The following is a 13,595-nucleotide window of genomic DNA, read 5'->3' as shown; positions in this document are numbered from 1 at the left end:
CAATTCATATCTGTCGTTATGATATTTCTTTACTGCAGTCTTTATGGTTCTTATAGCAGCTAAACCAAATGTGATACACAGACAGCACGAGAGGAGGAACCTTTACTCTTGGCAAAATGAATGAGGATAATGAGGTTAAGGATTTTAATTGCATGTAGTCCTCACCGTAGTTATAGACCTGTGTCATACGTTTTGTCCATGTGGTTTAGACTAAGGTTAGATTTAGACTTTTAAATTGGTTTGACTTTGAAATTGGTCGTTGTATCAATGATGTAATGAATTTCTACAGTATACCTGAAGATATTTCCCCCTCAAATGTAACTATTATAGGCCCACTAATCTGTAGCTATTTTTAGCCACTGACATGAGCACAATACCATTATCTACTGGCCTGTAACATCCTCTAGGTATAAAGAGTTTCCTTTGGTGGGGTCCTTTGGTAACTTTGGTAACAAACTGATGAATTTAATATATTTAAATTTAAAGTTGATTTAATATTACATTATTATTAATAACATTATCATTATATTAATATATTAATTATTACATTATTTAAATGTTTTACACACACACACACACACACACACACACACACACACACACACACACACACACACACACAACGCGAACAGTCAAGATTGCATCAACAGACTGGCTGGACACAGCGCGCCTGTCAGAGCGGCCACTGCTTGACTTTTCACACACCTTGGCAAATCTAGCCAATCACAGCACGAGTGGGGGACTATATTAACCGTCTTACTCCCGTATTGGTATTAGGAATTATCACCTGCTTCAGATGCGCAGACAGACCTATCAACAGGTCTAAGAAATAGTTTCGGGGCGACTATTGAACGGTGAACTGAAATGTATGAACGGTGAACTGAAATACTATGACGGTCTTAGTTTAAGTGCACAGTGCGACGTTGTTATTCTACCCAACGAAAATCTGAATTTACATCAAAGTAAAGGATTCATCTTTATCCGATAAACAGCGCATACATGGATTCTAACAGAAAGGTAATCAACGTATGGTTCATCCTTACATATCTTAAGGCGTATCTTTGAAAAATGAATGTTACGCGCTTATACTACACACATAAACATAGGCTATTTGCCATAGCAAGAAACTATGTGTTTATAAAATAATAAACGTAAAATAATAAACGTGAGTTTTATTTTATATGTATAAACATGTATTTTATAAAGACTCTGATATTTTATCTCTAACGAGTATACCACGTTAAAACTCGTATATGAATCAAATCAAATATATTTATATAGCGCTTTTCACAACACATGTTTGACTGATATTTCACAAATAGGTGCGTGGCAGTTCATGGCTCTTCAGAAAATAAGTATCTTATTTATTTGTACTACCTTTACCATGTTTACTATAAGCATATAGATGTGTAATGATAAATGGATAAATACACTGGATAAATACACTTATTAACCCTCTTAACTCTAACCCCCTAACTCTAACTTATTTGCACAACATAGCTTTCAGTAATTCAATTTTTAAAACTTTTCCTGCTTCTTATACTACAGTTAAATTTAGTTTCATTTCGTAAGTGTGTAACTGGTGATGTTGGAAAACACTTTATTTTACTTCTATCCATCAATTTATCAGTTTATTAGTTTATTCTGTTGTGCCCTAGAATTCCTCTACCAGATCCATCAATCACAATGACACTGTTAGCAGTCATGCATTGTGTAAAATCATATGATCACATAATACCAGGGGCGGGTTTGTGACTTCAAAGATGCTTCAGTCTTGGTGTGTCCCCACCACTGACAGTCACTCAGAAACCACTGACAGTCACTCAGAAACCACTGACAGTCACTCAGAAACCACTGACAGTCACTCAGTACATTATTATTACAGCTGGGATGCAGCATACAGTTTGCTGTTATGCAACACGTGTGGCATGAGAGCCACCAGCGTTCTAGAGCCCTGAAATCAAAGGTCTGCGATTACTGCGTCCCTAATATGAGTCAGGAGGTAGACGCTGGCTGGGGTGGTTCAGGGAGGGGGGGTCAGGAGAAGGCCAGCTAAAGCTGCTCACGTGAGTCTCACTGTGTGTTCGGACCTCTCACTAACAGACCCTGTCTTGAAGTTTAGGAATGACTGCATGTTCCTGTCTAAGCTAGAAAGGTGGTGGCAATATATTGATGTCTTCTCTCATAATGTAAAGAAGCGATAGTCTCATTTTTGTGGAAATCACTTTATGGTCAAATTAGACCTTTAAGCAGCAAAGACAATCTAATTGTCTGATGATTAACACATTTGGGCGTTTGCATTATGATAATGACTGTGTACGTTTTTGTCATTTTCATCACGATTAAGTTAAAGCTATTGAAGGTTCACTGGTACAAGTAATTGGGAGACTGTAGTTAGCGTGACAAGGCATTTGGTATCTGACAAATTATGGTATTGATGAAGTTCACTGTCCTCAGAATGCCTGGCTTGAAGAGTTTGTAAATATGTAGCACTTCCACAGTGAGGAGAAAATAGGCTACAATTTAAAAACATCATCCATAATATAACAGCTCAGAGTTGGCCAGTTGCTTCTATTGCAGGTTTTGTGATATTAGCCATGTTAAACCAGAGCAGTTTGTGCAGTGCAGTGGTCCGGGCCATGGTGCTTGAAGCTGTACTGTGCCATGGACAGCTAGCTTACTGGCCTAGAATACATTAGGCTGCCGTCACCAAAACACAGCAACTCAGGATGGAATGCATGTCTTACACAAAAGCTCCTTGTGGATTGTGTGGGTGGAGGTCAGAATAATTACTCTTGCCCTCACTGTTGTTTACGAGCTTGTGTGAGTTCAGCCAGGCCCAGATCCCACTGTTTAGAGTAGACCATGAGGATGACTGGCTTTCCTGATTAACGTAGGAAGACCCTCTGAAATACCAGAGAGGAACAATATGTAATATTGTCTGGTACTAAGAATGAGCTCAGTGGTCCGTGTTCTCTTTCATGCCCACAATGAAAAAAAAAACGTGAAGTCATGCACATAGTAGTCTTACTATCAGCTACATGCATACAGTATATGCTCTGAAAAACTTGATTTGTTGAATACGCTCATACGCTCATAACAAGTGTGCAAGGCTTTAATAATAACAGTTGAGCACACACTAAACAAAAAGGACGTCAACTAAAAGGATGTCAACACATCGGCGCGATGCCATGGCGATGAAACACTGATCACGAGGAGACAAGATTAACTAACACCAGGAAGTATTTACAGACAGGTGATCTGTGATGAGACAAACACACACAAATACGTTCCAGTAGAACAACTCAAAAGATCAACAAATCTAGTCTGTACTTTATTTCTACAGTTCCTCAGTATAACTAAAATCGTATATTTAAATACGTTGTTATTTTCATACAACTGTTAATCCACAGATTATGCATCACCGTTGCCAACAAATTCACACAGCGGATTAAGCTACAGCTAACGCGGTGCATGTGTGAGCCCTAATACATCTGCTCACACATTATCAGTGTTTACATGTGGCCCAGAAATGGTTTGTTTGAATCTGTAATACTTGTAAAGTAATACTTGTAAAGTAAAACTCTTTAACTGAAGACTGAAATAATTTGCTGTCTTCTTTTTTATTTCTATGCAGACGGTGACGATGCAGCTGATGCTGGCTGTGGGCACAGCTGTGATTGGTTCGCTGCAGTTCGGCTACAACACAGGAGTCATCAATGCACCGGAGAAGGTCAGGAGACTGCCCACGCAGTTCTAATACAGAGCTTTTTATGATCATTGTAAAATGGTGTTTGATTATAGTAATGTATGAAATTTGTCTAGGACTCAGTTTGAAAAGTTTATTTCCTTCCCCAGAATGGAAGGGTCTGATTCCACATTGCATCATTATACATTACATCACTGCACGCTAATATTTTGCCCGGAAATAGTCCTGCTGCACTGTGACCACTTTTACACCTCCCTAATATCCCCTCACTATGTGTCCACCAAGCGAAACAAACCCATCCTCCACTTTCTGTTAAAAGGCATCTGTGAAGAGCAATCTAATAATAGACAGGCCCTGCCTGACAAGAGGTCCTTATCATGTTGGTTAAAGTCTCCTTTCCATCCCAAACATGGTTAACTGCCTAGACAGGTCTGATACTATATAGACTAACTCAGGGGCGCAGATGGCACTGGGGACAGGGGGGACATGTCCCCTCCCGATTTATATTGACCCCATCCGAAATCTAGCATCTACAAGCATAAACGTATATATTGTACAGCTTGGTCCCCCTCACTTCAGAATTTACATCTGCGCCGATGGACTAACTGATAAATGACAAGAAAAACACTTGAATTAAGTGTTTAAATTACAAGAAAAAATTAAAAACACAAAAATTAGACAATTATTGAAATGTGCACAGTGTAAGGGGACAGTCCATGGTGCGCTTTGTTTTGTAGAAATTGATATAGTAACAACAGATTCACAATGGTTTTTTTTTTTTGGTTTTTTTCGTGTGCATGTCTTTGGGACATCGCCCTGCTTTTAATGATCTCTTTAACAGTAATCACAGCTAATAATAGTTCCCGTACCAATAGATTGCCTCTCAGGTCTGAAGGTGAGTTGTTGTTATTGTGACGATGGTTGCGTCGAGAAGGACGAGACACAGAATCCTCCAGTTTCAGCAAACGTCACTTTACTGATATATTGTGTTGCGCAATCAGCGCATGAGAAACATGTACATTGAACACAAAACGTGTAGACTCAGACAACGACGAGCACAGGACACTGCGCGAGCGCACATTAAATAGACAGACCACATTAGCCCCACGTGATTACGAGACGATTCACAGGTGAGACACATTATTCACACAACATAGCCATCACCACGAAGTTCCGCTGACGCAGACAAAGCACGTGGACAACGTTTACACACGCCCAAAAGGGAGGGGCCGGGGTCCTCAACGTGACAGTTATGCTGTGGCCAAGTACACATCTATGCTGCAAATGTGTGCAGATTAAGATTAGGATTGCTGTGTGGTCCCTAGTCTCTCACCAGGAAAGCAGATAGTTCATTTAGCTAGAGAATACTGTGATGTGACCTTTGAAATTTAGTAGGTCACAGTTAGGAAACCTTTAAATGATTCTATCCTGTTAATATAGTTTAAGTAAACCAATTGTCACTTTGATTTTCGCCATATGGCGACTGTGTGTTTGTGTAACTCTGGGAGACAGGATACACCTGCTGGGCAGACCTTTCCAAAGCTGTTGAACTAGATATCAGGTAACAGGAACAGGCAAGATAACACTATGCAGAAAAACAGGCTGAATATGAAATCATGAAACGGGTAAATATCAAACAAGATACTTGATAGAAATAAACATATACAGCAGGTTCAGGCTGCTTAGACAGAATGCCCGAATGTATGGGATTATAAAGAGATTACAAAGAACTATGGTAAAGAACAGCAGTTCCTAAGACTACTAAATTGGTGCCATGATGAGTCAGAGAAAACCAACAGTGAGGCTGTGAGTTTTCTCTTCTCTGTTTGTGGCTTGTGGTTCTATCATCAAAGTCTCCTCAAACTTTTTTTGTCTGCATCTGGTCTGATGCTGATATGTGCACACTGTCCAGTAAAACCTCAAATATGTATCAGTGTCACCCTGACCCATGTTCATAATCTGTACAGAAACTGTGTGTGTGTGTGTGTGTGTGTGTGTGTGTGTGTGTGTGTGTGTGTGTGTGTGTGTGTACGCGAGAGAGAGAGAGAGAGAGAGAGAGAGAGAGAGAGAGAGAGAGAGAGAGAGAGAGGGAGGGAGTGAGTGAATGAGAATACAATAGTGTGGCTGAAGTTCTAATAGAGCAGGAGTACCAAGTCCAGTCCTATCACACAATGGACTGATTGAGCACTTGGAAGAATCTGGAAATAAGTTAGGGTCAGGACTAAGTTTAGCGCTATCATAGATCCAATAACTGCAGTAGTGTTGCCACCTGTCCCGGTTTTTACGTGCCTGTCCCGGTTTTACCGGGCTGTCCCGGTTTGTCCCGGTTTTTCTTCTTTTTAATATTCGGTCCTGGCAAAAAACTAGGTTAGTTCAAACCACGATTCAGACTGTTTCTGCACACTTTAAATCTGTGTTTTTTTCTCGCTGTGACTATTTTAAACCCCTCCGGTAACATTTTACGTTCGCCCCCCCGCTCAAAAACTTACGTTCGCCGCCCCCCCGTCAACAGATTACACTCGCCACCCTGTGTCAGTATGACAGTGTCCTTGTTTTTTGTCAGACCTAGGTGGCAACCCTAAACTGCAGGTATAGATATAACTCCTTGTGTCCACAAACTGATTAAAAAACTGTTAAATGAATGCCATAAATGTCTTATAAATTAATGTTATCTGTAGCATTAATCATTCTTTGACTTCACAAAATATGTTAATGTAACAAACGGACACAGAACCAGACGCTTAGAGATAATAACCAGGTCTTTAGTTTCATTGATAGCCTATAAGTATGGAGTCCTAGTGATCAGGAGCTAGTGAGGACTACCAGAATAAGGGGAACACTCAAAGGGGTAAAAGGAGAAGCAATCCAAATTACTCAAGGCTGCTAATCAGTCCACCTAAGCAAACACCCCAGACAAGGATTGAGCAGATCTGAAATCCAGGAAGCAAAGCAGATAGGTAACCATGGAGACAGATAGAAATAACACTCAGTACACATAGATTGTGGTCCAAGAGACACAAGCGGGTTTAAATAGGGGCTAGCAAACGAGGAGCAGGTGACGGATCAATGATGGAGAGGCGGATCTAGGAAGCGTGTGACGATTGGACAATGTAGGCTGATTGATGGGGAGAGCTGCTGGCAGGTGGATTGTGGGGAATGGAGTCCAAAATCAGCCAGTGTAAGAGCTGAGAGGTGTGTACATGAAATACCTGCCGTTATTCTATATCATTTGTAGGTACACGATTGTTCTTCTTTCATTATTCTCCCTTCTAGATCATTAAGAGCTTCCTCAATGAGACATGGATCGCCCGCTACTCGCAGAACATTCCTGCAAGCTCCCTCACAAGTCTGTGGGCCCTGTCTGTCTCCATCTTCTCTGTGGGAGGAATCTTCGGCTCCTTCTCTGTAGGACTCTTTGTCAACCGCCTGGGCAGGTAGCCTTCCGACACCCCAGCACAGGTTTGCTGAAATCCACATGCAAGCGTTTTGTTCTCCGTGGCATAACACTGCGCTCCGTTCCCTTTTTCCTGGATCCATCTGCAGGAGGAACTCGATGCTCCTTGTTAATGTCCTGGCGTTTATAGCAGCTGCATTGATGGGCTTCTCGAAACTGGCCGCATCATGGGAGATGTTGATTGTGGGACGGCTGGTCGTGGGTGTTTACTCGGGCCTGTCCACTGGCTTTGTGCCAATGTATATTGGTGAAATTGCTCCAACTTCTCTGCGTGGAGCACTGGGCACTCTACACCAACTGGGCATCGTCACAGGCATCCTGATAGCACAGGTAATAAGGTGCACTTGGCATTAAACACTGTTAAATGTTACTCACACTGATCTTGCTATGGTTTGTCTAGATCGTTTAATCATGTCTTCCTTGACTTGCAGATCTTTGGTATTGACACCATCATGGGAACAGCTTCCATGTGGCCGTTCCTGCTGGGTTTCACCTGCATCCCGGCCCTGGCTCAGTGTGCCCTGCTGCCCTTCTGTCCCGAGAGCCCCAGATTCCTGCTCATCAACCAGAATGAGGAGAACAAAGCCAAGAGCGGTGAGAGCCCCTAAAGCCACCAAACACTCCCCCACTCACAACCACACACCCCCAGTCACAACCACACACCCCCACCCACAACCACACACCCCCACCCACAACCACACACCCCCACTCACAACCACACTCCCCCACTCACAACCACACACCCCCACCCACAACCACACACCCCCACTCACAACCACACACCCCCACCCACAACCACACACCCCCACTCACAACCACACTCACAACCACACACCCCCAGTCACAACCACACACCCCCACTCACAACCACACACCCCCAGTCACAACCACACACCCCCAGTCACAACCACACACCCCCACCCACAACCACACACCCCCACCCACAACCACACACCCCCACTCACAACCACACTCACAACCACACACCCCCAGTCACAACCACACACCCCCACCCACAACCACACACCCCCACTCACAACCACACTCACAACCACACACCCCCAGTCACAACCACACACCCCCACCCACAACCACACACCCCCACCCACAACCACACACCCCCACTCACAACCACACTCACAACCACACACCCCCAGTCACAACCACACACCCCCAGTCGCAACCACACACCCCCACCCACAACCACACACCCCCACTCACAACCACACTCACAACCACACACCCCCAGTCACAACCACACACCCCCACCCACAACCACACACCCCCACTCACAACCACACACCCCCACTCACAACCACACTCCCCCACTCACAACCACACACCCCCACTCACAACCACACACCCCCACTCACAACCACACTCCCCCACTCACAACCACACTCACAACCACACACCCCCACTCACAACCACACACCCCCACCCACAACCACACACCCCCACTCACAACCACACACCCCCACTCACAACCACACTCACAACCACACACCCCCACTCACAACCACACACCCCCACTCACACCCCCACTCACAACCACACACCCCCAGTCACAACCACACACCCCCACCCACAACCACACACCCCCACTCACAACCACACACCCCCACCCACAACCACACACCCCCACTCACAACCACACACCCCCACTCACAACCGCCACCCACGCAGACCTCAGGTGACTTCACCTTTAGCCGCCGAGTGGCGGTGCGTAACCGCTCGGTGTTCCTTCAGTTCTGAAGAAGTTGCGCGGCACAGAAGACGTGGGAACGGACATCCAGGAGATGAAGGAGGAGAGCCGGCAGATGATGAGGGAGAAGAAGGTGACGATTCTGGACCTGTTCCGCTCGCCGCTGTATCGCCAGCCTCTCCTCATCGCCGTCATGTTGCAACTCTCGCAGCAGCTCTCCGGGATTAACGCTGTGAGTTCGCACATTCGTGCGTTCAGCTTGGCCTCGTGCTTCAGACGTTTGACTAAAGGGAACAGGAGTGCTTGGTCGCACCATGTTGGATTTTAAAAGTTGTGGCTGCCTCCAGGATGCCAAAAGTGCCTCTGTGAGGAGTTTATTGAAATTTTTTTTAACAATTCAGGAACTGCTTTTGCTATTTGACTGTCCCAGGTTTTTTATTACTCCACAAGCATATTCGAGAAAGCGGGAGTGAACCAACCTGTTTATGCCACCATCGGCGCTGGAGTTGTGAATACCGTATTCACTGTAGTGTCTGTAAGTTGCATCTCTGTTTTTGCTGCCGTTAACTGCAAATCTGACAGCTTTCAATGTTTCTTCAAGGCTAGTGTGACTATATGTGCACACTGTTTTGTTTACATCATTGGGCATCATTGAAGACATTGTTTTATTGAAACGGTTTCCGGCTTTAGGCGTGAATGTGTTTTGCTACTACATCACCAGTGCGTCACCTGTTTTTAACTTACCTGACCCAACATCTGCAGCTCTTCGTGGTAGAGAGAGCAGGAAGAAGATCTCTGCACCTCCTCGGGCTGATGGGCATGGCTGGGTCTGCTCTCTGCATGACCCTCTCCATGGCTCTGACAGTGAGTGTATCCTACTTTTTAATGCCCTATTTGTTGATGTTTGAATTCATATAGTTTACAAGCAGAAACAGGCAAGCTTGTAGTGCAACATATAAATATCATGAACTGCAAGTTACAAACATCAGAAATCAAGCAGCAGTCTTTCATCATGCATGCAAGTGTGATCCATGAGTGAGGGCATACATCGGTTAGGGTCTTATAGAATTTCTCTTCTTAAGTATCCTGAACGAGTAAAATATTTACAGCAAATGTAAAGCAATTGTGATTGATGATTTTCAAAAACACAACACAAATGATGAACATTACATACCTTGGCCTGGCTCAGTTGTTTAAAAACATTTTCATGATGTCATTGGGTAGGAAAATCAAGTGAAAATAAGATTGAAAGCATACAACTATCGCAAAAATTCACAAATTTCTAGCATTCTAAAAAAAATTCACAAAACATATGTTAAAAGGCCTTGTGCAGTTTACAAACAAACTGTTTACAGACGCACTGTTTGCCTTCAGTGTATTTATGTTCCTGCAATGCTGTCCAGGATCGATTTCAAGGACTCTCCTACATCAGCATTACGGCCATCTTCATATTCGTGGCGTTCTTTGAGATCGGCCCGGGCCCTATTCCGTGGTTCATCGTGGCCGAGCTCTTCAGTCAAGGACCCCGACCGTCCGCCTTCGCTGTGGCTGGTTTCTCCAACTGGACCGCAAACTTCATAGTAGGAATGTGCTTCCAGTATGTAGAGGTACGATACGAACCACGCTATTCCTAACGCCGTTTTCTTAATTTGTTTTTCTTGATCTCACCATCCTGTTCTTTTTGTTCTCTGTTCTCAGCAACTGACGGGCCCCTATGTCTTCATCATCTTCGCGGTCTTGCTGGTCATGTTCTTCGTCTTCACCTACTTCAAGGTGCCTGAGACCAAGGGACGGACGTTTGACGAGATTGCGGCTGGCTTCCGCCACACCACGGGCTCTGCAGGGCAGAAATATTCCCCAGATCAGCTCAATGTACTGGGGTCCGACTCGCAGCTTTGAGCCTTTTACTTCCACACAGATCGTATAGACTGATCAAGTGGCTGTCCGTAAATCTCAGATGTGATACTACAGAATGTAAGGCAATCTTGTTGTGTATCTTGGGGAGTCATGGGGATTATCTGGATTTTCAAAAAAAAAATTCTTAAAGTGTAAGCTAATATTTAATAACTACCGTAATAATATATAAATCCTTATTTAACAAACATCCAGAGTATTTTATCGTGCCATAGCTTTATTGAACACATAGTTAACCTCTTACCCTCCATCATCCAACCAGTTAGTCCAGTTTCTCATTCTTCACTCATATATATCATGCATATTAGTTTCGATGTAGTTATGGAATAACTCACAGTAGTTATGGAATAATATGCCTTAAGATTTAGAACTACATCCCAAGTCTGGAGTTTAGACATGATTCATGATAGAATAAGTGTGTGACCCTGCTCTATTGGTAGTAACCTCTGCCCAGACTATGGCCCAATTCTTTGTTCACTACTGCTCTATTTTATGTAATGTCGTTAGCATGTCATGCCATAGCATTTCAATGAGACTGACTTTACCACTTGGCCTTTTTAAAATAGACATTCATCCATTCATTCATGCTGAAGACATTCTGCTGTTGGTTTACAACAACTGTGTTTGGAATTTTTATCATGGCCTAGTCTCTTCATAACATTCACATGTTGTATTTACTGATACAGCCTGATGTTCTTTGGTTCCTCGATGATTTAAGTAATCCAGGTTATAAAGTTAGATAACAGAGATCCTTTATTATTCTCAGTCTGTTACATTAGCACTGTGGAACACCCTGGTGGGTTTCATACATTTGAGAGAAGACCCTTCGCTGTTTTAAAGAGTAATTAATTAAAGATTTTATACATTACATTGGTTTCTGTAGAAAAAAATCTAGATATTTTTAAAACCTTTTCTCACAACTATTCAAATGTTTATCTCCAGCAGGGGGCAGTGTCAGCAAACTAGCAAACCTATGACTGACTACCCAGCAAAGTTGACTTATTCATATATGTCTTTTATACATGTCTGTTTTGAAAGTATTCTCTCAGTTCTGTATTTCTTAAGAGTTGATGAGTTGCTCCTTCACTGGTCTCTTCTGCTTAGGAGCGACTCTGTTGTTCCATTGAACATATATTGAAAAGAGTATATCAATTAAAGCTGTGAGAAGACCGGTAAACCACACTACCATTTATACCACACCATTTAAATAATGTCTGAAGATCTAAGTTTTATTTAGATTGTGTTGCATAAGGCAATGACTTCTACAACTGTAGAACAGACTGGGACAAGTTAATAACTTCTCAAGCGTGCTGCTTTAACCTGTAAAACACTGACCTTGAGAGTGTCTTTCACCCCTGACCTTGAGAACATCACTATCTCTCTTTTATCTTCACTGATTTCTGTTCAAGCTGAAAATATGTCTGTCCTGGAAACTTTATATTTATATTTGAATTTGATCTTAATAATACTTATACAAATAAATTTAAACATATTGTACATTAGATAAAACTTTTGACAATATTAAATGACTGGTAATAAATGCTGGCTGTTTATATAATGATTATTCTTGCAGTAAGAGCCTTGCATAAAACCTGTAGGGAGAACCTAATCTTGGGTTCTTCATGATAAAGTAGAAAAGTTTTCCCCTCTTTTCTTTTAATTATCAAAACCCTTTTCTCTTATCTTTGTAATGTCACTTTAGCATAATTATTTTAGTTATTTTAGAAATGAATACATAAAATATATATTTAAATAAAATATATTTAAAAAAATATATATAAAAATATATAAAATATATTTAAAATATTTTTATTGGAAGATTGCTTTGACTGTTAGCTATCTTTGTTTATTTATTGCACATAATTAGCATAGCCTATTATCATCGTGCATAACGTAACATGCGTACATAGATACGTAGGTGTGTGCGTGTGCGTGTGTGTGTGTGTGTGTGTGTGTTGTGAATTAATGCATTTAACATTTTTGTTTTCACATTCATTGTGAGTTTTTGTATGACCAACATAAATATATTAAGATGTGGTCTAAACACTGGTATAGACTGATTAGAATATTTAAACTATCATATTTGCAGTATTGCTAAAATATGAAGAGTTAAAAACAGTCAAATAATGTATATTCTTGTGGTTAATAAAATGGGTAGAGATTATTTTTGTGTTAGAATTATGAAAGGGGTAAATGTCCCAATGAGGCATGAAATGGCATTTTTTGACAGAGCACCATTTTTGTAATTTTGTCCTTAAACGTTCCCTTGGTTAACAACAGATTATTGCATTAAAAAGGCACAACATGTTCCTCACAAAGCTTCCAATATGGTATACAACTGTTTCCTAACACAATCCAGTTTCAGGTTCAGATGGCCATGTAGACCCACCCGAATATATTATCATATTTTTTATCTGAATTATACTTGAAGTATTTCAGAGTATTCACCAATCATTATAAAATCATAAGTAAACCTTGTTGGTTTACTCACTAACGTTCATGTTTAATCTCTTGTTTGCCTGTAATGGATCAAATGTAGCATCACATTACAGCTTTTTACATGCAGAAAAGTGTGCTTCCTTTTTTGATCTGCAGTGGAACTCTCAGCATTCATGTGCGATGCAAATAGTCATCTCCCACCAAAAGGGGGCAGTATAGCTCCAAAATGAATCACAGCATGTAACATCACTACTGTGTACATTCAGTCTGACAGTACATTAAACCATGTGCCATACAAAATTAATCTTCACCTTGGATTGTAAAATAATGATCACTGAATGCATTGACTTAGGGTTAACCTAGAGGTACCCAAG

At 41.9% G+C, this 13,595-nt stretch overlaps 1 protein-coding gene across 1 annotated transcript; it reads left to right on the top strand.

Moving 5' to 3' along the window:
* The first annotated feature begins 689 nt into the window (after positions 1 to 689).
* On the top strand, positions 690 to 13,346 carry slc2a1a (solute carrier family 2 member 1a). Its single transcript, XM_076991963.1, has 10 exons — positions 690 to 1,017; positions 3,638 to 3,733; positions 6,983 to 7,143; positions 7,253 to 7,493; positions 7,595 to 7,757; positions 8,913 to 9,100; positions 9,299 to 9,403; positions 9,631 to 9,732; positions 10,272 to 10,475; positions 10,567 to 13,346. Exons 1-10 carry the CDS (start codon positions 1,000 to 1,002, stop codon positions 10,765 to 10,767), a joined length of 1,479 nt encoding a protein of 492 aa, XP_076848078.1. The 5' UTR covers positions 690 to 999; the 3' UTR covers positions 10,768 to 13,346.
* Positions 13,347 to 13,595: the final 249 nt, after the last annotated feature.

Source organism: Brachyhypopomus gauderio, unplaced genomic scaffold (genome assembly GCF_052324685.1).
Source record: "Brachyhypopomus gauderio isolate BG-103 unplaced genomic scaffold, BGAUD_0.2 sc88, whole genome shotgun sequence".
Lineage (NCBI taxonomy): Eukaryota > Metazoa > Chordata > Actinopteri > Gymnotiformes > Hypopomidae > Brachyhypopomus > Brachyhypopomus gauderio.
Note: the sequence above shows the minus strand (reverse complement) of the source record. Positions and strands in the feature narration are given on the sequence as shown.